Here is a 27,875-nt window from a genome sequence, read left to right on the forward strand (position 1 = left end):
CATGCTTTTTGGACATCAAAATAATGATTTCATATGTCCCTTTACACACACAGATAGTCCGACAATTAAAATTAAAAAAATTATTAAAATTATTGCTATTTTTTCGTTAAATATTGAATTACTGCAATAATTTAATTTAATGAAATAAATCTATTTCCATTATTTAACTTTGAAATTTAGATTTGTTTCTTTTTTATTGGACGGTGTTAGGAAAGTGTCTATGTGAAACATGTAAATAATATTTTTGGGTTTCTTTTTTCATCTTGCAGGTGATTTCACTTTTCACTTATCTTTCCTGGCTCAAAATGGGAATTATATCTCGCAGTAGTGGTAAGGATTTGTACTTTTCTTACTTTCTTCCTAAAACAATCTCATTACTTTATTTGGTTATTGATCCTACAACAAATGTACAATTCATTCACCCATATTCTAATAAATAACAGCACTGGTGGACCCACAGAGAAAAGGGCCACTGTGCAAGAACACTATCTGGGCCCTTTTGAGACCTAAAACTCATAAAAATGCAAAATTGCACTTGCTTTGGAGGTAGAAATGACCCCCTGATCTCTTGGGCCCCTGTGTGACCACACATGTTGCACCAATGGTATGTCCAATCCCGAGGAACAGAATAAAGAGACTGTGTCTGATTTTTGTATCCACAAATAATACATCCAAAAATGGATGTATGAATTTATAAGGTAGGGTTCAGACAGCCATATTGAAAATCAGGCCAGTTGAGACTGCAATTTGCGGATATAACTGACTCCGTCTGCAGCTTCATGTGCTCATCTGCATTATATATGGGTGTCTGAGCTGCCTTCCTATATGCATTATTCTGGTCTGTAAAATGGATCAAGGGCACAGTCATGCGGCCGTATGACAAGTCCGAGGCTCACTTTGCAATGCTCACACTGACTGGTGGCTCTCCTGACCTGGGCGAGTTGGCGTGTATTTGTGACGCCCTGGCCTATCAGGTCGTCACAGGGTATTGTGCAATCTGCCCTTCTGCACAGTATCCACTCCTCCTTGGTTACGGATCCTGGTCCTTTGGTGTTTCTAACAGCTTAGCCAATCAAAATCCTAGGAAACACTTTACACCGTACCCACCAGACACACCATTGGGGGGCCTGAAGGGAATAGGGCCGCTCAGATGGGCGGTTAGTAGGGGAAAGTGACAAAGGGAAGAGGAGTAGAGAGTCGAGTAGTGACCCTCAAGGAGAGAGGTCAGGAGCTGGGCTCCTTGCAGTTACTAGGTGGCAGACGTTGGTCTGGGCCGGGTAGGAGCTGGAACCCCGGTCGCAGGGGATCGTATCAATGGGCACGGACTGCCGAGGAGGGCAGCCGGAGGACTTGAGCCATCACCAGGCAGGGGCCAGGGCACGACGGGGTACGTGGACCCTAGGCCGGGAAGTAGCTTCACACGTCCCGGTAATTTACCCGATGGGGGTGAAGACTTCAAGATTCATCCCCAACCCGCTCCAAAATCGGGGTACTAGCGCACCGATGGGATAGGACTTTCCCAATACAGTCCAAAGAAATCCTACGCGTGAACCATGAGAGCAAGCTCAATCCGTTAGCCATACAGGTGAGTTGGACCCAGAAAGTTTCATGCTTTAGGGTCCAACGAGAGAAACAGGTGCAAAGGAAAGGGCCACAGGCTAACCGCAACACCAAGGGCACGGACCCAAGCGTGCTCCCTCCAAGCTGCAGTGGTGCTCAGAATTCTGGTTAACAAGCTGTCAGTGTGTTATTCCTGGACTGAGTGAGTACACTGAAAGGCCCCTTTTCCTACTCCCAACGGCACCCCCAAGCACCAACAACCCAACGGGCCTCGGGGCACAAACCCCCTACCCACGGATGGGTTAAAAATCCTTCTGCCTCACCATCGCCACCGAGCTCCCCAACAGCAGCGGTGGTCTCCCGCATTACCACACACCGTGGGTGGCGTCACAAACTTTAATATCCCCCTGTATATAGACTTCCCCCCTCTTCTCCTTTTAATTCGAGGGTCCACGCGAACCCCTGGGTCCGGAGGACCCTCGAGCCACCGCGGCTCCGGATCTGAGCGGCTCGGCCGCTGGCACGGGGGCGGTACATATTTCTATGCAGCTGTCTTGCTCAGGTCAGGAGAGCCGATGGTTAGTCCGAAAATTGCAATGCGAGTCATACGGCCCTGTAACTGCGTCCTAAAGTACTGCATGCTCTGATTTTTTTCCAAGCAAACTATTGGTCTGCATGGAAAATTGACCATGTGAATTGGCATACAGGTTATAACGGGTCTGTGTGCAAGTCCAGTGAGGTGCCTCTTCTCCTCGACTACTCTTGCCTTGGATCTTCTAAGCATCCCTACCTGGGCCTGATTGACAGCATTCAGGGAGGGATGATCAAGGCTGTGTCCACACAGTGCATTTTTATCCCTTTTTTGATGTGTTTTGAGCGCAGTTTTATCACAAAACTGCAAGTAATTCTTTATGCCACCAAAGTCAATGAGAATCCTAAAGTGTAGAGCACACGTTCAGTATTTTCTCCTTGCAGACTTGGTGCAGAAAATAATCTGCAGTATGTAAATTCATCATTTTTCACCTCTGAGTTCAATTGAAAAATGCATCAAAAAGGCTGCAAGACCACTGCAAAGACGTGCGTTTTTGCCCTGCATCTTTCCTGCACACAGATTCAGAAATGGTGCAGAAATTTCTGCAACCAAATACTCAGAGTGTGCACATACCTTAAAGATCTCAGAAAGGACCAGTACAGGGAAATAGAGTTGAGCGCGGTTCGCGGTTCTCCAGTTCGCGGTTCGAGTGATTTTGGGGGCTGTTCTAGATCGAACTAGAACTTGAGCTTTTTGCTAAAGCTTGATAGTTCTAGTTACGTTCGAGAACGGTTCTAGCAGCAAAAAGCCAAGCTAATTACTAGCTGGCATTCCGCTGTAATAGTGTAAGTCACTCTGTGACTCACACTATTATGAAATTTCAGCGTATAGTGTGCGGGAACAGCGCATTCAGATCACTGCTGCTGGGATAATACCATTTTTTTTCCTTGTCTTCCTTCCCTAAGCACGCGCGTGTAGTGGGGCGGGCCAGCATGTCAGCCAATCCCAGACACACACACAGCTAAGTGGACTTTTAGCCAGAGAAGCAACGGCATGTGTGATAGGATGGCCATGTCACATGTCCCTGCATTATAAAAACGGCCATTTTCCTCCAGCACGCCATTATCTGCCTTCTGCGTCTGGGTGTCAGTCACCGCTGGCGTAGCTCCTGTCTTCGATACTGCTGTGTACGCTCTACACACAGCGCTATACAGAATAGGGATAAAAGTTTCTATTAGCCCTTGTAAGGGCTAATAATAACAGCAGGCTCAGAGCCATAGGTGACAGTCAGGTCCGTGGAAACAGATTTTAACAGCTACAGAAAATAACTGTGTAGCTAAGGTCAGGGACTTCCTCGCTGCATTTCCCCATTATGAGGGATAGAAAATGAGGCTTCCTTTCCTCTACACTGACCCACAACCCTGCCACTGTACCCTCCTGCCCTTTGCACACTCAAACTCATTGTTACTAAGCCATTATACTAGCAAGCACTGAGTAAACTTAGTGGCATCCTAAAAGTGGCTGTTTGACTTCCATTAGTGTCCCACTGGTGCAAAGCTATTTGCAGCACCACTGCATTGCACACTCAAACTCATTGTTACTAAGCCATTATACTAGCAAACACTGATTAAACTTAGTGGCATCCTAAAAGTGGCTGTTGGACTTCCATTAGTGTCCCACTAGTGCAAATCTATTTGCAGCAACTCTGCATTGCACACTCAAACTCATTGTTACTAAGCCATTATACTAGCAAACACTGAGTAAACTTAGTGGCATTATAAAAGTGGCTGTTGGACTTCCATTAGTGTCCCACTAGTGCAAATCTATGTGCAGCACCTCTGCATTGCACACTCAAACTCATTGTTACTAAGCCATTATACTAGCAAACACTGATTAAACTTAGTGGCATCCTAAAAGTGGCTGTTGGACTTCCATTAGTGTCCCACTAGTGCAAATCTATTTGCAGCACCTCTGCATTGCACACTCAAACTCATTGTTACTAAGCCATTATACTAGCAAACACTGATTAAACTTAGTGGCATCCTAAAAGTGGCTGTTGGACTTCCATTAGTGTCCCACTAGTGCAAATCTATTTGCAGCACCTCTGCATTGCACACTTAAACTCATTGTTACTAAGCCATTATACTAGCAAACTATGCTGCCAGTTTAAGGGCCGTAGTTGCATTGTCAGGGATAGTTATTGTTGTTTATTCTGCTGTCAATCAAGGTAGACCACCGCTGTAATCTACGCCACCTCTCAATTTTTACTACCACATTTTAAGTGCACAATCTTGTCGCAATCAAAATGAGTGGCAAAATGACAGATGCCGGTGGAAAGGGGAAGAGGCGTGTTGGAAAAGGAAAAAAAGGGTTTGTCCATGGGGAAGGTGGCAAAGCTCCATTAACATCTGCTGAAGATAGACCATCTTCCAGCAAAAGTAAGATGTCTACTACTTACCGTGGACAAACCGATGTGCTCCCTTTTTTACGGACACGAACAACTGGAACAAAGGTAGATGATGGCCAAAAAAAGAAAAATGCTTGAATGGATCTCAAGTGGTCCAACAAGTGCCCTCTCTGCCACCTCAACTACCGCATCCAAAAAACACCAGTCCTCGGAGTTGTCATCCCAATCACACTTGCTTACTCCCAGCTCTTAAGTCTCCATCCGCCCTGCACAGTATGGTGGAACTGAGATGGCTGAGTCTGCAGAGCTGTTCAGTCACACTATAGCCTGGGAATCAGAGGTCTGCTCCCAAGCTACAGTGAGTACAGATCAGGAAATGGTCTGCAGTGATGCCCAGAACCTTTGTGACTCAGATTCAGGCCGTGAGGACCAAGTTTCTGAGCATAATGTTGACACTTATTCACAAATTGTAACACCTGTTGTTAGAGACAATGAGGAACATACTGATGACGATGAGACGCAGATACCAGATTGGGATGACAACTTAAATATTCAGTCAGGGCAAGAAGAGGCTCGGTCTGATGGTTCGGGGAGTGCAAACACAACGCTTGATGAGGAAGTTCTAGATCCCACCTACTGTCAACCCACAGTCAGGCACTCGAGGAGGTCAACAGAGGTGGTGGAGAGGATGCAACTGACGATGAAGTTACCTTGCGCCTTCCTGGACAGAGGAGGAGTACTGGTAGCTTATCTACAACTGCATCCTCAGCCACCACTCTGCCTCTGAGCACTAGTCGGGGGGGGCTCAGCAGGTCGCATGCCCTCTAAGCCTTGCCTAGCCTGGACCTTTTTTGACATAGAAAAAGATCGCCCAAATCATGTGATATGTAAAATTTGTCGTGATTCTGTTAGTAGAGGGCAAAACCTCAGGAGTTTGACAACTTCTTCCATGAATCGTCACATGAATAAATATCATATGTCCCAGTGGGAAGCTCACCGTGCTGCAATGCGGTCTAGCGGAGTGAACAATCCACCGCCTGGCCTTTCAAGTGCATCCGCGCGCTCTTCATCTTCTAGGACTGTGGGGACAGCTGTCACACCTGGTTTTCCACACACAACTTCCGCCACTGTAACCGCAACAGGCAGTTTGCTTGGTAGGCCATCATTTGGTTTGGAAGGGGAAACAAGTGCGTGTGTACAGCTCTCTCAGACATCGATAGCATCAACGATGGATGAAGACAACATCATGTCTACGCCTGCACTTTCCTCACAAACCTGCATTTTTCCAGGGACACCCTACTCAACACCATCTACACACAGCAGCCAGATCTCTGTCCCTCAGATGTGGACAAATAAAAGGCCATTTCCTGCGACCCATGACAAAGCTAAGAGGTTGACTTTATCCCTCTGTAAGCTCTTGGCTACGGAAATGCTGCCTTTCCGCCTGGTGGACACACAGGATTTTAGAGACCTTATGTCTGTCGCTGTGCCCCAGTACCAGATGCCCAGTCGCCACTACTTCTCTAAGAAAGGTGTGCCTGCGCTACACCAGCATGTCGCACACAACATCACCGCTTCCTTGAGAAACTCTGTGTGTCAACGGGTGCATTTCACCACTGATTCTTGGACCAGTAAGGGACATTACATGTTGCTGACTGGGCACTGGGTAACTATGGTGATAGATGGTGAAGGGTCTGCTGCACAAGTCTTGCCGTCCCCACGACTTGTGTGTCAATCCTCTGTCTGTCCAAGTTCCGCCACTGCTTCTGCCTCCTCCACCTCGTCTGGGTCCTCCACCTCCGCCCCAAGCCTGCCTGGTCAGGCCACCAGCATTCTAACTGCGCAGAAGGAATCACGCACCCCTCATTACTATGCTGGCAGCAGAGCACAACGGCATCAGGCGGTCTTTAGCTTGAAATGTCTTGGAAATAAGAGTCACACAGCGGCTGAGTTGTGGGCAGCTCTGGAGACTGAGTTTAATAAATGGTTGTCTCCACTCAACCTGCAGCCTGGTAAGGCCGTGTGCGACAATGCTGCAAACCTGGGTGCGGCCCTTCGCCTGGGCAAGGTGACACACGTGCCTTGTATGGCTCACGTGTTGAACCTTGTTGTCCAGCAATTTTTAACACACTATCCTGGCTTAGATGGCCTTCTGAACAGGGCACGAAAACTGTCTGCTCACTTCCGCCGTTCAACCACCGCTTCTGAGCGACTTGCATCGCTCCAGAAGTCTTTCGGCCTGCCGGTTCATCGCCTGAAATGCGATGTGCCGACACGCTGGAATTTGACTCTCCACATGTTACAGCGACTGTGGCAGCACCGTCGAGCCCTGGTGCAATACGTCATGACGTATAGCCTGGGCCAACGAGATGCAGAGGTGGGGCAGATCACCCTGATGGAGTGGTCTCAAATCAAGGACCTATGCACCCTTTTGCACAGTTTCGACATGGTGACGAATATGTTTAGCGCTGACAATGCCATTATCAGCATGACAATTCCAGTCATTTACATGCTGGAGCACACGCTAAACACTATTCGGAGTCAGGGGGTGGGACAACAGGAAGGGGAGGAACTACAGGAGGATTCATATGCGCAAGACACAACAACATCACCAAGGTCCAGACGTTCATCATCACCAATACGGCAGGCATGGGACCATAGGGGACAGGGATCAACAAGGGTGCATAGTAGCAGGCGAAATGTTGAGGAAGGTGCAGGAGAACATGAAGAAATGGAGGACGAACTGTCCATGGACATGGAAGACTCAGCGGATGAGGGAGACCTTGGTCAAATTTCTGTTGAAAGAGGTTGGGGGGATATGTCAGAGGAAGAAAGAACGGTTAGCACTTCTATGCCACAAACACAGCGTGGACTTGGTCCGCATGGCTGCGCAAGACACATGAGCGCCTTCTTGCTGCACTACCTCTAACATGACCAAAATTAGAAGTGATGATGACTACTGGCTTGCCACACTATTAGATCCTCGGTACAAGTCCAAATTTTGTGACATAATTCCAGCCATAGAAAGGGACGCACGTATGCAGGAGCATCAGCAGAAGCTGTTACTCGATCTTAGCTCGGCTTTTCCACCAAACAACCGTGGTGCAGGGAGTGAATCTCCCTGTTGTAACTTGACAAACATGGGACGGTCTCGTCATCTTCAACAGTCTACCCGTACCAGTAGCACCGTATCTGGTGCTGGTAACAGCAATTTTATTGAATCTTTTCATAATTTTTTTAGACCATCCTTTGCAAGGCCACCAGAGACAAGTCTGACACATAGTCAACGGCTGGAGAGGATGATACAGGAGTATCTCCAAATGAACATCGATGCCATGACTTTGCAAATGGAGCCTTGCTCATTTTGGGCTTCAAATCTTGAAAAATGGCCAGAGCTCTCCACTTATGCCTTGGAGATTTTGTCGTGTCCAGCTGCCAGCGTTGTCTCTGAACGTGTCTTCAGTGCTGCTGGGTGTGTGCTGACAGATAAGCGCACGCGTCTGTCCAGTGACAATGTGGACAGACTAACGTTCATCAAAATGAACAAGTCATGGATCCACAAGGAATTTACTACCCCTGTGTCATCCTGGGGAAAGTAAATGCTTGTGGATTTTGAATGTGCTTGATGCAAATCTAGCTGTGAAGTGTACAACTGGGGCACAAGTGCTGCCACTGAAGGGGTGGGTGTTGTGTGTGGCCCAATTTTTGGAAAAAAGGGAGACTCCGCTTGGAGTAACCCTTGCTTACAGTGTTTTTAAAAATAATCCAAGGTGAACAGAGCTGGGGTCAGGAAAGACTTAGATACCTACCCCGGTGTCATCCTGGGGACGGTTAAGTATGGCGTATTTTTGAATGTGCTTGATGCAATCTAGCTGTAAAGTGTACAACTGGGGCACAAGTGCTGCCACTGAAGGGGTGGGGGTGTGTGTGGCCCAATTTTTGGAAAAAAGGGAGACTCCGCTTGGAGTAACCCTTGCTTACATTGTTTTTAAAAATGATCCAAGATGAACAGAGCTGGGATCAGGAAAGACTTAGCTACCTATCCCGGTGTCATCCTGGGGGCGGTTAAGTATGGCGTATTTTTGAATGTGCTTGATGCAAATCTAGCTGTAAAGTGTACAACTGGAGCACAAGTGCTGCCACTGAAGGGGTGGGTGTGTGTGTGGCCCAATTTTTGGAAAAAAGGGAGACTCCGCTTGGAGTAACCCTTGCTTACAGTGTTTTTAAAAATGATCTAAGATGAACAGAGCTGAGATCAGGAAAGACTTAGCTACCTACCCCGGTGTCATCTTGGGGACGGTTAAGGATGGCGTATTTTTGAATGTGCTTGATGCAAATCTAGCTGTGAAGTGTACAACTGGGGCACAAGTGCTGCCACTGAAGGGGTGGGTGTGTGTGTGGCCCAATTTTTGGAAAAAAGGGAGACTCCGCTTGGAGTAATTTTGCGGTGTTTTACATGATTTTAGAAGGGCATGCCACGCCTATATCTGTGTCTCCTCCTCTTTTTCCTTGTCCAGCTCTTTTGTTTTCGCATGAGTATATGTCCTTGTCACTTTCCCATGTGTTTGTGTTGTGTTGTGAGTTGTTTATCACCTTTTGAACACCTTTGAGGGTGTTTTCTAGGTGTTTTATGTGTTTTTGATTGCCTCCCATTGCCCATTGTTTCCTATGTGGTTCGAGTGGTTCGCTGAACCGGTTCGCCGAACTGAACTCGAACGAGACCTCTGTTCGGTGAACCAAACTCGAGCCGAACCACGACCGGTTCGCTCATCTCTACAGGGGAAGATACACTACAATTGAACCGATCCAGATATATTAGCTAATATGAAAAAAAAAAAAACAGAAAAAAAAAACAAAAAACTGAGCTGTGACAAATGTTCAATAAACATGCAACATTACAAGCATGTGAATTGCAGCCTCAAGACTAGAAAAAAACCAAGGAGAAAATTGTGGAAAAAAATACCCTGACTATAAATAAATAAATTGCAAGTGCTTAATAAACAGGGTACTTAGTATATACATTTTTGCAAAAAGGTAAGAAGCTGTCTCACCTCGTCACGGTGTACCCATCTGAGACAGTCCCTAACCTACTAAAGTTAAAAACATATTCTGTACCTGACTAGTGTCATGTCAAAACTTCAATATGGATGGTAAAGTGGTTAGCTGGGTCCCAGATTAAATACACAGCAAAAAGTGAGAAGCAGGTAATTGTTCAGCCTCAGTATCAGGAGGGCTGCACCCCCAACTTGCATTAAAGCAAGATAACAGACAAAAAAAAAAAAATAAGTAAAAAAAGTATATTTTTTTCTACAATTTTCTCCTTGGTTTTTTTTTAGTCTTGAGGCTGCAATTCACATGCTTGTAATGTTGCATGTTTATTGAACATTTGTCACAGCTCAGTTTTTTGTTTTTTTTTTGTCTGTTATCTTGCTTTAATGCAAGTTGGGGGTGCAGCCCTCCTGATACTGAGGCTGAACAATTACCTGCTTCTCACTTTTTGCTGTGTATTTAATCTGGGACCCAGCTAACCACTTTACCATCTATATTGAAGTTTTGACATGACACTAGTCAGGTACAGAATATGTTTTTAACTTTAGTAGGTTAGGGACTGTCTCAGATGGGTACACCGTGACGAGGTGAGACAGCTTCTTACCTTTTTGCAAAAATGTATATACTAAGTACCCTGTTTATTAAGCACTTGCAATTTATTTATTTATAGTCAGGGTATTTTTTTCTACAATTTTCTCCTTGGTTTTTTTTATATTAGCTAATATGATAGCGCAGGATTAAACTTTACACTTCAAACACTACAGCGTCAGTATGTGCATAAAACACATTATCAGAATACAGAAATTCCTATTCATACTGCTATATTAGTTGTATGGAACAGTCAGGGGACCTGGCAGGTTTTCTTTAAAATTTTAATGAGGTTGCCCTCTTTACCTTCTTTTCTCCATGGTATACAAATCATGTTTTTTAAATACTTTATTAACTAGATCTTTCAGACCTAATCAGGATGGTGTACTTACTTTGATCATCCATATCAGAATGGCTGTATAATTCTGTAATTAAAATGAGTATATTGTGAGTCCAGCTTAAGAATGAGAGACTGCACAAGTTTTAAGTGTATTTAGTCTTCTTCAATCTGCAGCTTGTACTGAGTGGTATGAGATCTCAGCAAAAAGGTAAGACACTGAGGAACTACCAGTCTGGCAAGATGGGCCTGAATTAAAAGGGGTTGTCCTCTACTTGGAAATCTCGTCATATTCCATGGTTGCCACTGTTAAAATCAAAAAGCCTATGTTTGTTTCCTGTGACGGTGCCGTTCCAGCATCACCTCCCGTACCAGCATTATCGGAACTCATTCTCACGGGGCTCCCATGAAGTTATGTTATGCGAGCCCCATGCCCACTTAGCACCGACTTCTCTCTCTCTGACTTTGGATGTCTAAGTAACAGGAAGTAATCAGCAACTGCACCACTCATTTCCTGTTGAGTATTAGTGTGAATGCGGGAAGAGAGAAGCAAGCACTTAGTGGGATCGAGGCTCATATGACATAACTTCATGGGATCCCCAAGAGAACAAGTGCTGACACAGGAACTGCAATGGCACCTGAGGCAAGTATAAGCTTTTTTATTTTAACAGGAGCAAACATGAGGAATGAGAAGGTGTTATCCAAGTGGTAGACAACCCCTTTAGACTTTCAAAAAGGATTATAGAGCCAGTCTGACATTGATTTGCAGAGTAAAAGTACACCTAACTAATCAGATATCTATTACACATTGTATATAGTATGTATTTTCAAATCAGGTGTCATTCTCCTGCCAATTCCAGAAGACTTTATTCTTGTGTTTCTATTGTTTCCTAGTTGATGAGAAGCAGCAGTTTCACCAGAAGCTTTGTGGGTATGAAGATCATGCGCTGAGGATGATATATGAATATTTCCGGGATGATCTAATTTCCATTGTGGAGAACTTGAACACTCAATTACTTCTGGTTGAACTGCACTCCCAAAATATTCCTGATGTGGAGGTAAGAGGACACGGACTGCCAGTGTTGTATACAGGTTTCCCGTGTTTTATTGTCACGCCAGTGACTAAGAAGTGACAGGATGAGGACTCCTAAGTTTGCCCTCAGACTAGGTACACCCTGAGCTGACCCTCAACCCAGAGGTACACTTGATGGTAGTGAGGTCTGAGCCACCAGTGTATCCCTGTCTCCTGTTCAGGCCCTGGTGTATCTCTCACTACACAAGGGACGGATCGGAAAAGTAGTCACAACTCCACAACGGACACACAAAATGAGGGGTGCAACCAAACTAAAGCACACCACTACCAAACACACAGGCAAGGACACAAACAGTACTAAGGGGAAAAATAAAGAAAGGGAGAAAGTTACAAATGACTGAGTAACTTTCACACAAAATACAACAGACAGCAGCTCTAACACATCCTTCACGCTTCTGGACTAGCTCCAGAATTAATTCTGAATAACCGGCACACTCTGTTGGAAGCAGGACGTATTTATTCAGATTGGGAGTGGTTATCAGCGGATACACCAGAGCAGAGGTAATGAGCTTGCTGCCGTCAACGAAAAGTTACATTAACCCCATGCATGCCAAAGATAAAAAACACATTTAGTGTGTAGAGTCTCAGATGGTAATAAGACTCTGCGTCTGAACCTGTCAAAGAGAGAGATGACCATGACAGTTATACTGACAGTTTACTCCATTCCATCGTCCCGCTGTCTCAAACTGGCTATACTTTAATTCTACTTCATGCTACAGAGTGAAAAGTGGAACAATTTCCAGTGTAATGGAAGACAGCAGCTTATAGTTATAGGCAATCTGTCATTTGATTCATGGATACCCTGGAGACGACACTAGTCTGGTTCCCTAGCTAGCTTTTGCCAGCGCTGCTGCAGGCAATTGACCGGTCTCTCCCATAGTTTTTCCATAGATAGAGACCTGTCAATCACCTGCAGCAGCCTTGGGAAAAGCCAGCAGGGAGCGTCATGGACTAGGCTCGACTTCAAGTATAGTCCCCAGGCGGGTCTTTAAAGTATATCTTCTCTGAAATACTGCTGCATTTACCTGTCTGCAATCATGCCCATGGTTTGGGCACTGTGAATAAGCGGACGGGTTCCCTTTAATGGAGATCTCCCTGAAAGTTTATAATCCAGTATGTATTTGCCCCACATGCATCGGGGTCATAATATCTTCGGAAATAATTTGATTGTTATTTGTGGATATGGGAATTTATCTCTGTATTTTGATCCTCATATATTATTTTTCCTTTGCTCTAGAAATACAAGAGCCTAGAAAATGATGTAAAAGCCCTGGCCCGGACATTAGTCGAGGATATTTTTCTGAGAGGAAGAGAAGCCGTGATAGGATTGTGGATCAGTCTTTTTGCCTTACGGAGCAGTCATGATCTCCCAACACTGGACGCTGTCCTAGATGAACTGTGTCAGACAGGTAATATTGTGTGAGATGTGTCTGTGGCGCCCTGGACAAGCCAGATCGTGACAGGTACTACACCAACACACCCCACTCCCCGGCTAGGCACACCTAGGTCAAACACAAATCCTTGTTGCCTTCCTCCAGGGGCTGATGTCCACACCAGGGGGTGGGTCAGGCAGTTGGTCCCGCTCACCAAGGAGTTCACAGTCCTGGAGGCGGGAAAAGGATTCAGATTAAGTTGAAGTGGTAGTAGAGGAGTCTGACCGTGTCCGGGTGCGTGGCCCGGGCACATACAGCAAGGTTGGCGGACGGTGGTGACCGTCTGCAGGAGAGGCTGATTGAAGTGAACCGTAAGGACCGAGGACGGGCGGTGGCCCGCCGGTACCGGATCGGGGAGTGAAGAGAAGCCAGCACCATTCGGCAGGGCCTACGGACCCCGACCAGGCTAGGGGTCGCCGTAAAACCGGTCAAATCCGTTAGCGAAGGGAACCTCCGGGGTTTCCCAGCAGCCAAGACCCGATTGAAGGCAACAGCTCACACCGTAAAGGGAAACACAGTCACCGCCAAGGCTACAGTTCCCAGGGCCAGAGCCTGCGGGCAAAAGGGGCTCCCTCAGCATCCATCCAAGCTGGGGAGCGGGTTACCGGTGGGAAGCCATTTGAACCGTAAACACAACACAGGTGCAGGGAAAGGCAGTCACCATCAACCTACCGGGAGGAGAACCACCGCAGCCGTCTGTGGGACCCGTCCATCCAGCCGTTTGTTTGACCAGAGACTCTGTGTGGATTACTGGCTGAGTGAGTACCACCGTGCCGTGCGGCACAGCGCTGCCCCCACGACCCTGCACCTCACCAGGCCCCGTAACCCGCCTGTCATCCCTAAAACCCTCACCGGGGCCCCGGGACAACCAACCCCCTACCCACGGAGGGGAGAACCAACATCCAAGCTGCTCCCTGTCATCGCTCCCGGGATACCCGTTCAGACAGCGGTGGTGTCACAACTTCACCACAGCCGTGGGTGGCGTCACGGACAATATCCCCAAACCACACACCAACCCCCCTTCCACTCACGGGCGAGGAACGCCGCTCAAGTCCCCGGGATCCGGCCCACCGCTCGAGCCACCACCGAGCAGCAGCCGGACCCGAGCAGTGGGTGAGCGCAGCGTCCCCTCCTCCACCCACGACATGTCAGTCATGATATAGGGGTTTTCATAACTTACATGGACTACAATAATATAAGTCTTCCTGCCTGATCAGTCATCAGTGTATGTACACAGGGTCTTTCTACTGGGATTGGAAGGATGGAGAAAAAAGCAACAAAACAGATGTACTTTGTGACCAATGCACCAACTTCTAGTGGTTGAAAGATGAATATAAGGGTACGTGCGCACAATCAGGACCCGCTGCATCCTCGACGCGGCTGGTCCTGACCTGCAGGGCCGCGAGTCTCCTCTGCAGGAAAACGAAGTTGCTCGTGCTCACAATCTGGACTCGGGCAGGTGCGGTCTCTCGCTGTGTTCTCCCTGCGGAGAACACTTGCATCTCTGCAGCAAAGAATTGACATGCTGTGGCTCAGGAAGCCACACAGCAGGTCAGTTTTCACTGCTGGAAAAACTGGGCATGGGTTTCTACAAATACCATCCACTGTGCTTGTATTGTACAATGCCGCTTTTTGGATGCAGCTGAAACATGCTGCATCCAAAACGCTGTGAATCCTGATCATGGATATGCACCCTTATATTTAAAGTGGATCACTGACCAACATTCTACTTTTCCCCTGATGCACTGGAATTACCGCTTTGCCAGTGGCAGTCATTGAGGTCTAGATTAATTGGGAGTAAGGGCCGTTTCACAAATCCGGCTTTTCGCCGGTTTGCCGGATTCGGCGCACGCCAGTACAGTGTATACAGTACAATGGCAATGACGCAACTTCCGGGTCATATGCTCCGGTCACATGACAGCATGTGACTGGCGCTTGTCGCGCTGCCATTGTACTGTACACAGTGTACTGGCATGCGCCGGATCAGGCAAACCGGCGAAAAGCCGGATGTGTGAAACCGGCCTAATTGTTTAAGAGCAAACTGTACTATAATGGTTGGGTTCTCTGTAGGCACCAGTTACATTCGTTTCACGTCTTAGATGCCACACACTGACCATGGCATCTAGGTGGTTAACAGAGAGATTAAGCTCCTTCCGAACCTCTTTTCTTCACCATGAAATGATCCTGAGGGGCTGAAGAATTTTTTTGGGATCAAAACATACATTTTCAATAGCCTCCTTTCTTGCCATCTTTAGAAGCTTATTAGGCCATTCCAAATGCAGGGTCTAGTATACTGCATATCAGTTTACAATGACAGATACATACACTGCAACAATATGAAACTCACCAATTATCAGATTATTGGGTGTTCACATCCCATAGTGAGACTTAACTAAAATAATGAAAAAGAAATTTAAGAAAAATGAAAGAAAAAAAATCTAGTTAAATAATAAATAAATAAACTTCTTTGGTATTCTCATTAGCCTAAGAACCCAACCTATGTGAAAAAAATACTAATATTGCAGATTAATGGTCCCTTTCCCTCTCCCAAAAATGGAATAGTAATCAAAAAGCCACAGATACACACATAATATTTTCATAAGAATTACAGCTTGTCTTGCAAAAAGAAGCCCAATTATCAGACATAGAAGTGTATAAAACATGCATATGGCAAAATAAAAAATAATAAAAAAACAATATAAGGCTATGTGACCAGTGACCACGTTGCTTTTTTGCATGCTTCTTTTCTGCACATAAAGCATGTTTTGACAGGAAAAATGTAGCAGAAAAAAAACGCTCATTTTTTATTGCGTTTCCACATTTTTTTACAGCTTTTTTGTTTTTTTTTTTACTCATGGCGATCTCGGGGGTTCAGGCTTTGTTCCGCCGCGATCGCCTCCGGGTCTCTGGCTGATGTTACAGCCAGGACACGACTGTTACAGCCCAGAAAGGTGCCCGTGCCGCTCCCGGTAGTTTAACCCTCTAAATCAGTGTTTCTCAACTCCAGTCCTCAAGACCCACCAACAGATCATGTTTTTAGGTTTTCCTCAATATTAGACAGGGAATAATTCCATCACCTGTGCAACATTAAGGACATCCTAGAAACCTGATTGAGGAAAACCTGAAAACATGATCTGTTGGTGGGTCTTGAGGACTGGAGTTGAGAAACACTGCTCTAAATGCTGCAATCAATGTATCGTACAATTCAGTTGGCAGGGAGAGAAGTTGCTTACATATCGCTGGAGATCAGGTCCCTGTAATCCAGTCACAGGGACCCAATCGCTGCCATGGTAACCCTGACGACCGTAGGTTACTGAGCTATGGAGAGCCTCACTGACCATGCTCTATGCATAGTGTGTGAGGCAATCAACTGCAATGATAAAGCATTTTAGGAGATTATAGAAGCATAGAAAAAAAAATGCTGAAACAATTGACATGCTGCTTCTTTTATCAGCAACAAAATCGGCAAGAAAAAACAAGTAGCGTCTGCACAGCAACTCACGATTCTCATAGACTTTGCTGGGATACTTTTTCCTTGCTTTTATTCATTAAAATAAGCAAGGAAAAATGCATGAAAAAACACCCACAAAAAAAAATGCCACGCGGGCACATAGCCTTATTGTTAAGTGATTTTATTGTGGAAAAAGTCGTAGAACATAAAACAATACAAAATTGAGTCACAATGGAAGTGAATTGAGACAAGCGTTTGCCCTTCTGCTCCAAGGGAGGTTTCTGGCCTCTCTGAGTTCGCCTTAGGACCCTGCATTACAGTTAGACAAGTGTACCGCCCCAGTCAAACTCCCCATCTGCCACTGTCCCCAGAGCGGGTCGCGCCACCTCCATAATTATGCATTATAATATCAGTAATGTTTTTGATATTGAAGTATAATCAATAAATTAAGAACCAGGAGTCTGGATTTCAGGTTATTATTATTATTATTATTATTATTATTTATGTTCTAGGTGGAAGCAGCATTAATTATTGAATTGTATTAAAAATTTTATGTTTTTCCTCGTATCAAGTTTTGCCGGGTAAACACATATTCACTGTGTCAGACTGGAGTGGCAATGGTCCACCAGTAACATTGACTCTTAGGGCCCACTGATCAACTTCATGCAAGTGTTACCTACGCTTTTGTGTAATATCCTTGGTAGTTTGTTAAATGAATGATGAGATGCTTCCTTTATCTGAAATAGTGAAACATTGTATTTTACCAACTACTGATTATGTTGGGGGTAGGTAAGTGATGCACAATTGCAAAGGGGCCCACCAGAGGATTCTCCAGTTCTCCTGTGGGCCAGTCCAAGCCTCGCTATTCAGTAGGAGCTCTGCTGTGGGCTATTGAAGTGATTTGTTTCAATGTCATTGGTGGTCTATGTAGTAAAGAGGTTAACAGTAACATTAATATTCCTTGCCTAGAGCAGTGAAAGTTATGAGATCTGTGCCTTCAAGTAACATTTAGAATGACCTGTCCTGTACATAAGGAATAACACTATTAGTGGCTATTATATGCCTTGTATCCTGCATTTTGACACATTTTCCCCTCTTCCCCTTAATTTGCAATTGATTTTGAGTACATGACAGGAGTCTAGCTGCTAAGATGTCTCCCATACACAGCACACACAGACATTAGGAATCTCTACTCTTCATTCCTTGTTCTAAAAATCAAAAAAATCCTTCTTCATTGAATTAATTAATCAATAACCTGTTTGTCACAACGTGCGTGTTTCAGAGCATTGCTTTCTCAGGGATTTAGTTTACTTGGCGTGAAATGATGTGCACCACCCTGTACTTCAAACATATGCAGTTCGCATGCCATTTTCAGCATGCACCTTAGGCCCTTTTTCACTGGCGTGTAAAACACGCACATGTCCCTCCAAGTGCCATGAATTACGGCACACGTGGGTTGTCTAAGTGCAATCCGGGCTCCGTTCTCCGTGGCCCGTGATTGCTCTTAGAGATTAACTCACCTGTGCGCGCTCCCGCTCTCCATGGTGCTGATCGCTCCCGCGGTGCAGCATCCGGCCGGCGCTGACCCCTGAAGCAGCTGCTTCCGGGTCGGCTGTGTCGTGCATCATTAATATGCGCAACAGTAATGAGCCGGCTTAGAAGCAGCAGGCTGCACGGGCTGCAGAGAGCGCCGCTGAAGCCGGGTGAGTAAAAATGTTTTTTATTTTAAATGCACGTTTTTACTGGTACGTGTTTCACGGACCACACCACTGCGTGGTCCGTGGGACATCAGTGATGCCAGAAAAAAATGGACATGTCTCCGTGCGGCAATCACGCACACGCGGGTACGCCGCACGGAGACACGTGCAGTGAAAAATCACTGATGTGTGAGCAGACCCATTCATTATAATGGGTCTGCGTATGTCAGTGATTCTGGTACGTTTAAAAAAAAGCACAAACGTCCCAGAATCACTGACGTGTGAATGGGGCCTAAATCACTTTTACCCATTAAGAGTATGTATGTTTTTTTTTTTATCTCTGATTAGTATTACATTATGACTGATCAATCAGGGTATTTTTATCTGTGTGCCTTCCATGGCCTCTATTGAGAGTGAACATTACCTATTTGGTTTTATAACACAATTTTCTAGCTTTTATATAATACCAAACAACAGTTTGGACACACCTGTTCATGCAATGGTTTTCCTTGTTCTTAATGAAATGTGCAGATTATAGATTAAGACTGAATGCAGCAAAATCACAAAGTAACACATACTGTATGTTAACAAGGAATAAATTAACACTTGAAACAAACCAGATTATGTACTATATATATTAAATCTTAAATTCCTCAAACTATCCCCCTTTTACTCTGATGACAGCTTTATATATCTTCATCATTTTCCAACCAGCTTTCAATGAACAGGTATGGCTTGTGAAGAGTTAATTTGTAGAATCAGCTACGTAAAGTATTTGTGACAGTCAAGTGTGTTTTCCATAGGCAGTGTTGCTACACAGTCTCATTCAGTGCTGAGCAAATATATGGCAAGAATCACTCAATGAAGTAAACAGAAATGACACTTCAGTCAGGAAAACCATCACTTACTATGAAAACTATCTCTAATTAGTACTGCCCCAGAAGAGGAAAGAATTACCTCTGCGGCAGAGGATACGTTCATCAAAGTTACCAGCCTGAGTAAACACTAATTGATAGCACCTCAGATAACTGCTGTGATAAATTATTCTTGGATATCAAGCAGGAAGCACAGCTTATCATTAATTGTAGCGAGAAGTATGACTTTATGGTTGAGTTGCTGGAAAGACATCACTACTGAGAACTGTAATCAAGAGTAGGAATTTCTTTGGGCAGAGCACTTGAAACAGCCAATGCCCAGCTCCGGCTGAACAACTAGGAGACATCAGGTTGCCTCTCAGGCTCTGCAATGTGAGCAGAGCCAACGCTGCCGTGAGACCAAATGAGTTTGGAACCGAACATAGCATGACAATGTGTATATACTTTCTGTACTCCATTCCTTATTTATTTTCTATTAAGGACCATTTTTCATTGTCCTGCTTATTAGAATTTTCTTATATTTGTATATTCAGTACTGATGATGTTACACTTCTTATTAGGTGACACCCTGGTGGAGAAAATTGTATTGGATGAATATGGGCACCAAGTACCCGCAGAACTGAAAAGTAAGTGAACATTATATAAACCTATTAAGGGTAGTTCTTTATTTTCCATTAACCTAAATGAATTGTCAGTAGTTGTGCCTATAGTTTCACATTAAATTTTAACAAAAAAAAATTGGACAATTGAAGTGTTATGTGCAGGAGTCCATCGCCATTGTGGGTCAGACTCCGGGTGCCTTCGGGTGCCTCTGCTTACTGAACCAAGATGCCCCCTGCAGTTTTTAACCATTGTGACGTTCTGCGAGCTGTTCTACTGCCAGAACCTGAGCATGCGCAGACTGGATGTGTTCTGCCGGAATGTAAGTTCAGAAATTGGTCTACTGAGCATGCTCGGACTGTTTGTGTTCAGTCTGCACTAAGTCCAGGAGTCCTACCACTGAGCATGTGCATAATGTGGCACTTTCTTATTGGTGGCTGGACGTCAGCTGTCCTGATGACATGGTGATCCCGGATTGGTCTGTGGACTATCCCCGTGCCTACTGGAACTGAGACTGAGACTGTTTGGGGCAGTCCTTAGGTTATATAAGGACGTCGCCCATGCTGGGCGGTGCACACTAATCTTATAACCTCTTTGAGCAAGAGGGTCTGGACACTAGTACTGTGCCCTAATGTCTAAGTGTGTATTTGCTGGTTAAGCGTGTGTAATACCACATACAGACAGGCAGTTGGAGTTTAGTTGTCTGTACGGGCTGCGTGCAACACACATTCTGTCACAGACAGTTGCATGAATATAGCGTCTTTCCTGTCTTCTTTATTTACAGCAGCATGGCTTATGGCCTGTCATTCTATTCTTTTAGTTTCTTTTCAGTTTTCTTATTGTATGGCTGTGTAGTCTATGTGGAGTGAACATAGGCTAATACACGTATAGTGATTGTGAAGTAACATAGGCTATCTCTTTAGAGTCAATGCAGACTTTAGTGTGCTCTTTATTATTCTCCTGTAGATGTTGTGTCCGCTAGGTCCTTTGGGCCTCTTAGCTGCAGAATACCATCTCTGCATGGTGGACCCCGGGTTGCGATTAGGAATACCATTTTCTTCCTCATCTGCCAGTCCCATGACAAGAAGTCAATTTGCTGCACATTTTTGGGTTCAACTCTTGAAGGCTGAATCCAGAACTTGCCAGAGGATGGGCAACAAAATATCTTGGAATTTCACATAAACCCTAATTAAAACACCATCGGGACTAGTTACTTTCTCGGTAGCAGAGGCCTTTATTACCTGCTCCAATTCTTGCTGGTTGATGAGAGATTTTAGAAACTGTTTTTGGCTCCATCACAAATTAGGGACTTATACAATACGTAAAAAAAAAATCCAAACAGTTCAATGTTGTTATAATATTTTTGAGAACTGTATAAATGTAGTATTAAAAAGTTTAAAGATGTCTTATTTCCTAAAAAATAAAGAAAAAAAATAGAATAAACTTCCTTTTCCCCCATTCAAAAAATAAACAAGTTCTGCATCTGTAAACGTTCAGTCTATCAATATCATTAAAATATAAAAATGTTAACCTGTATAGTAAATGCTGTAAAGAGAAAACCTAATGAATCGGATTTGAGATTTTTTTTCTGTAAATCAATTAGTTTATCTTCCACTCTAGGATAGAAAGCATCCAAAAACAGAGGTACGTAACTTAATTGGATAAAAAAAGGATTCTTTACCCTAAAACATTTATTAAGACTAATGCTATCAGTTAGATTCACTTTCTAGTTGTTTTAAATATAAAAGACTCACTTGTCCAGAGAAGGAGCCAACTACAGGACAGGATGTAGTGATAAGATCTAACGCCTGATCTGATTCAGACAGATTCCCTGATTCTGTATTAGCTTTTGTTTCTTGAAAATTACACTTGAGGAACTCTAACCAATTTGTTAGCTGACTTTACTTATGTACTGCCCCTGCAGCCGGCGAACTGCTCGGATCCGCGGGTTGCTGTGGCTCGAGGGTCTCCAGATCCAGAGGCTTGCGGAGACTCAAATGAAAAGGGGGTATTTACAGGGGATGAATGTTCATGACGCCACCTGCGGGTTGCGGTAAGGGAGTACCGTCGCTGCTGAAGAGAGTACCGGGGCAGATGTTGTGGGGCAGCAAGGTGTCAGTCCCTCCGCAGGTAGTGGAGGCCCCGGACCCTGGGATTTAGATTAGCGGGTGGCTTGGCTTTGGGGAGACTGGGTGCAGGGGCCTGATTACTCACTCTGGTTGTCGTGGTGCTGGATTAGGTTTTTAAAGTAGACACACAGATGATAAACCAAAGTCTCTGTTCACCACAGTTTCTGCGGGGGAGCCCGTCCAGGTCCCGCTCCCACCAGTGTCACTTTGTAAGTCCGGAGCCCTGTCTCCATGCACAAATTGTTTGACCGTTGTGGCCCCTTGGCTTGAAGCTTTTGGGGCCCCGCTCACTATGTGTAGTGTAGCAGTTCTCTTGATGGCTGGCACTTGGGAAATTAATGGGTTGTGTACTTTGGAGAACCCTATCCCCCGCTGACGCCTTCGATCTCTGAGCTCCTGAGAAGGTCCCTGAAGGTCTCCTTCTGCAGGTTAATTGCCAGGATGTTGAATTGGCTCCTGACCTAGGGTCCTGTACCCCGTTGTGCTTGGTACCAGTAAGGTAATTGGGATTTCTGGTGCCGACAGTCCTCCAAGACTACGTCCGTCACACCCCTGTCCAATGTCCCTGCTACCGGTCCCCGACTCCTGTGGTCCCGGACCACCGTCTGCGACCCAACCTTTCGCCTCTCTGGGAGCTACAACTCCCCAGCTCCTCACTCTATGAGGGCTCTCACTTGACTTCTGTCTCCCCTCCCACCAGTCTGCCTGACCCCTAGGTGGACGGCCCTGCTCCAAACTGACCAACCCACTGGAATGTCTGACAGGTCATGATGTAAGGTGTGGTTGGGATTTGTGGTGCTGATGGTAGTGACACCGGTGTTGGGAACCTGGAACCATGGGGGGGTAGGCCCTGCACCCTGGGGAATAGGATGCAGTTCCCTGTAGCACCCTGACGTAGTCAGGGGCGCTACCCTTTTATACATCAAAATTACAAGTTGAGGAAAAGGAAAGCCTCTTAGATAACACTGATAGTTGTGGTTCCGTCAGTATGTAACTTGTTAGATTTATTACCGGGCACTGCGTTGTCTCTGGGGATATCTGTTTTCTTTTGTTGTGATGTTTCCTCCCCTCTCTTCTGCAGTTTTTTGAAGACATAGCTGAATCAGCGCTGTCAAGTTGACTAGACTCTAAGCTGTATTTCTCCTTGCAGTGAATTGACGCATTTCTATAGAAGAGTCCAATATACAACTGAGGAAGTCTATACTTATCTCGTTATCCTCCACTGTGTTAGAAAAAGATGTACCCAATATAATAATAGTTAAACCTGGGTATTCTTTTATTATTTTGGGAGTTATAGTCTGTGAAACCCAAAATATATTTAGAAATCAACTTTAGTGGTAACCAATCATAAGATTTTTCACCTATTATCAGCCACCAGCAGTGATACCATATATACGTACCTTATTTTAGAATGCTGTATATAAGTACCCAAGCTGATCTGTATAATATAAAAAACAGCTTTTATTATACTCACCTATGGGGCAGTAGGGTCCGATGGGTGTTGTTGGTCTCAGTCTGGCGCCTCCTATCTTCTTTCCATCACCGTCCTCCTTCCCTGCTCCATCATGCACACAGAGCCCTCTATTATGCTCCTGCACATGCGCCCTTCTCTCTGCCCTACTGAGGGCAGATTAAAGTATTGTAATACGCATGCACTGCCATTCTTTGACCTTTCCCCGTGCTTGCGCATTACAGTACTTTGCTCTACTCGCAGCAGGGCAGAGGGAAGTTCGCCTTTGCCGGAGCACAATGGAGGACTCTATGTTGCAATAATGTCATCCATACAAATGTGATACATGTCAAATTTGAAAAATTTGGCTTGGTCACTAAGGAATTAAAATATGTCAAAAGCAGATCAGGCGGTGGTGGGGAGTTTCACTCTTGAAAGCCAATAGGACATGAAGAGGATAAAAACAAAGATGAAGATTCTTTACTTCACTCCTTTGCCATACTTATAAAAACTTACTGTCATGATTCTTCTCAGCGGCGCTCTGCTTTCCTGCAAAGCCTATGCTGGGCCTCATATTTTTCACCGGTTCCCGGTCGAGTCATGTGTGGTGTGGGAGGGGGTCTGTTCTTTGGAGCCCATTTCGGGGATTGCTCCGCTTTATCTGGGAAGTGTTTCACCTGCAACACCGTCAGTGATAGTTCCTGTTTTGCAGTGTATGTCTCTGGTTCACGTGTCTGACCTGATCTTGTCCCACTACCATGTTCCGCTGTTCTCTTCCCATATCGATACCTACTGACTTGATTCCCTGACTCTGGCACTGCTTGCTCCCTTGTACTTACGTGACCTCTCTGTTTACCGAACCTGGCTTGTCCCCTGACTTCGGCTCTGCTAACTCCCTTGAACTTACGTGACCTTTCCATTTTCTGACCCTGGCTCGTCCCCTGACACCGTCTCTGCTCGCTACTCTTGTCATTTATGTTATCTCCTGGCCTATGACCCCTGGCTTGTTTGACTGCCCCTCACTAGGTGTGTCTAGCAACACCTAGTGTACAAACCCGGCAGATCCACTCAACTAGTGTGCCTGGTGACACCTAGTGGTTTGGTGTCTTATTACATATCATCTGGGTTCTCGTCATCAAACTTACTACATACTTACATAAAAATATAAGAGGTAAAGGAGATTATCAAATTTTGGGATTTATACACGTCAGATTAATTAGAAGAAAGATGTAATGAGTTTGAATGAATGGAAGAATAAAAAAAATGAGGGTAACGAACAAATGACTTAATTGGTCCATATGTATCAAGCTTCTGTCCAACATTTAGGCTGTTGCCAAATTTCAACCTTCTCAGGTAAAGGAGCATATGCGGGGTCTTTTATTGTTAGATTGGTATAAAAGGTGTTGATTTAAAAAAAAAAGAAAAGAATGGGGGTCTGTACACAGATGGGACCTGAGGTCTGAGCAAAGGGAGGTCTGGCCTAGGGTCCATACCTTTTTGGATAAGTTCATTTTGGCGTCTGATGATGCTTAAGTTTACTATTTGTTATTTGAATAATATTGCTTGCAGGTGAGACCTAAAAACTAAGTAGAGCAAAAAGGAAACCTTTTACCCTATTAGATACTCATCAGCTTCCAAAGATGGCAAATCTGGAGGTCATTATTAGGGTTGCTTCTGCCATTGCAACCACTATGTCAATCCGCCATCATGTTGGGGTGTGAACAATTGTCAGCTACTTAGGATAGTAATGCCGCTATTGACAGGGGCATCTAACAGGTGGAACAGCAGAGTTGGAAATTAACACTGATCCCAGTTAAAAAAAAAACAAAAAAAAACAAAAAAGCTATTTTATTCTATCATATACAAGTCAAACATGCCAAAGCAGTTTTAAAAGTTGAGAAAAACAGAGACATGATGTCAAATTAATTATGCCGTTTGGACATTTTTACACATATCTCAATTGTTTTGAAAATTAGCGTCAGAAAGCATGTTTACCGTTGATGTGAATCATATTTTTACTCACATCGTTAGTGTAAATCCACGCCGGCAATGAGTTGGTGTAATATGCCTCACTGGTTATACCAAATATAATACACACACAACATTGCAGACTTAAACTCATTGTCACGTGGGTGTTGATGCACTGCGCCACAGGACCGGACTCACTCTGGAGGGGTGTACCTAAGCGACTATCTAGTTTTCACTGGAGCCTCTGATGGTGAAGTTAGTCTTGTGCTGGAAGGTAACCACCAGGTGCTTCTCCAGGAATGTCCTGGCACTATAGCAGCTCACCCCAGGGGTTAGGGGTGCGGGAACGGACTAAGATGCAGGCCGGATGACTGGGGCAGGCAGGCAGGCAGATACTGACGGACAGGCAGGCACAGACGGACAGCATGTACTGGTGCACATGTATAGATTAGCAGGCTCAGGATATGGGCACAGGATACAGAACCTAACAACTAGCAACAATGCCCAAAGAATAAACACGTTGCTTAGACACCTCACATAAGGGGAGGATTTCTTAAGTACCTAGTGTCTGCCAGCAATTGGCTGGGCACACTTATATAGTGAGGCACTGCCCCTTAAGAGGTGCTCCCGTTCTATTCTAACTGCGCTCCTGGGATACCTGTGTGGTGTGCACAGGAGCAAAAAGCAGGAGTGAGGACCGTAAACACCGCTGAGTGACCGAGAGTTTGAGTGTGTCAGTGTCCTTGCCATAGGGACGCCGATGCTGGCATTACACTCATCTATCTGACTGAACTATTGATAAATCTACTCCATTTTTTCAAAATTTTATTTAGCGGATTGATATAAAAAATTTGATTTCTGATCACAAAGAAGGAAAAAAATATTTATTACTGATTTTGTAGGAAACTTAATTTTGTTGCAATTTCTTATCTTAACCTTAATTTTCTATATTTTTCATAGATATCCAGGAATGTCACAAGAATCATCTATATGAAAAAACTAAGAATCTTATAGAGAACAAACCTCCAGGATGTAATCAGGAAGAGGAAAGTTTTTCATTCTGTACTCGCTACGTGAATCTCCTCATTGTCTCCACTAAACAGTTTAGGGAACGATCCGAGAATGAGCTCATAGAGACTGGGGTAAAACATGAGGAATACATAAAGAAAACCCAAAATGAATTACAACGCATTACCCCCAACAAGATGTTCCGTTGTGTCCACGAATCCAGACATGTACCACATATGGTTATGGTGAGCGGGGTGCCAGGTGTAGGGAAGACCACACTGATGCAGAAGTTTGTCTATGACTGGGTAACGAGGAAACTCTACCAAAGATTCTCTTTTGTCTTTTTTTTCAAATTCCGGGAACTCAATAGATTGAAGGATAAGGTTAGTCTGGAGACAATGATTCTTAATCAATACCAACACCTGGAGGGGCAGCTTGGAAGTATCCTACAAGATCCAGAGAAACTTCTCTTTATATTTGATGGTTTAGATGAAAGCAGTCATGACATAGATTTTAGATCAAGTTGTTTGTGCTCTAATTATAAACAATCTGAAGATTGTGGTCAGATTATCGTTAGTCTAGTGAAAAAGTCTCTTCTTAATGGTTGTTCTGTCCTAATGACGAGTCGCCCAACCAGATTTGCATCGATTGATTGTAACGTATTTCAGCGAATGGTAGAAATCATTGGATTTTTTCCAGAAGAACGGCAGATGTACTTTGAAAATTTCTTCCTCAACAACAAGGAACTGGCAGAAAAAGCTTTTACTTATGTGAAGCAGAATGACACATTGTACACGTTCTGCTACCTCCCGTCCTACTGCTGGATCATCTGTACAGTATTATCCAAGAGCTTCCAACCAACAACTAGTGATCAGCAGGTGTCATTATTACCCAAAACTGTGACACAGCTGTTTGCGATATTTGTTGCCAACATTTTGTCCAATCACGCCCTGCACCAAAGTGACGCCCAGAATGTACTGCGGTCCATCGGATGGATGGCAGAATATGGAGTAATGAATCACAAAGTGATTTTTGATGATCGACATCTGGATTCCTTCCAAGTGAACAATAAGTCAAAACTTTTATCAAGTTTTCTGATAGAATCTGAGGAACCTGTGTGCTATTCCTTCCTACATCTCACAGTTCAGGAGTTCTTGTCTGCCTTTGTCCATTACGCTGATTATTCTCCTGTAAGGTTACAGAAATCACTAAAAGAAGCAAAATCCTATTCTGATGGACGCGGTGAAATATTCCTCCGTTTCCTGTGCGGTCTATCAGACAACTCCACCAGGTCAATACTAAGTAGATACCTGGACGGAAAAGCAACTACAGCTTCCAGAGATGTTATCACTTGGGTGAAGGACTTCCTTTTAGAAGAAAAGAGCCTAGCAAGAAGTGTAGACAATAAGCGACATCTTCTCACCACATTCTTTTATCTGTTTGAAACTCGGAATAAAGCTCTGGTGCTGGATTTATTAAAATCACATACCGTGTTTGACCTTTCTGGTTTTCACTTGTCAGCTCTAGACTGCACAGTGTTAGCATTTATTCTGAAAATCTGCACAAGTGTAGAAAAACTTGATTTAAAAGGATGTTCCATTGATGCTGAAGGATTAGAAAGACTTGCACCAGTTTTACATAACCTCCAGAATCTCAGGTAAAATGCATATTTTATTCTATTTTTACATTTATGGTATT

At 44.6% G+C, this 27,875-nt stretch overlaps 1 protein-coding gene across 1 annotated transcript in view; it reads left to right on the forward strand.

Annotated features, from left to right (window-relative positions):
- Nucleotides 1-274: 274 nt before the first annotated feature.
- Nucleotides 275-27,875, forward strand: part of LOC142290976 (NACHT, LRR and PYD domains-containing protein 3-like) — a 59,482-nt gene continuing 31,881 nt past the window's right edge. The window contains exons 1-5 of the mRNA XM_075335133.1: nucleotides 275-330; nucleotides 11,368-11,531; nucleotides 12,804-12,975; nucleotides 19,583-19,648; nucleotides 26,130-27,834. Coding sequence (XP_075191248.1) covers nucleotides 306-330; nucleotides 11,368-11,531; nucleotides 12,804-12,975; nucleotides 19,583-19,648; nucleotides 26,130-27,834 — 2,132 coding nt within the window. The 5' untranslated portion in view covers nucleotides 275-305. The remainder of the gene's footprint in view (nucleotides 331-11,367; nucleotides 11,532-12,803; nucleotides 12,976-19,582; nucleotides 19,649-26,129; nucleotides 27,835-27,875) is intronic.

This window comes from Anomaloglossus baeobatrachus, chromosome 2 (assembly GCF_048569485.1).
Source record: "Anomaloglossus baeobatrachus isolate aAnoBae1 chromosome 2, aAnoBae1.hap1, whole genome shotgun sequence".
Classification (NCBI taxonomy): domain Eukaryota; kingdom Metazoa; phylum Chordata; class Amphibia; order Anura; family Aromobatidae; genus Anomaloglossus; species Anomaloglossus baeobatrachus.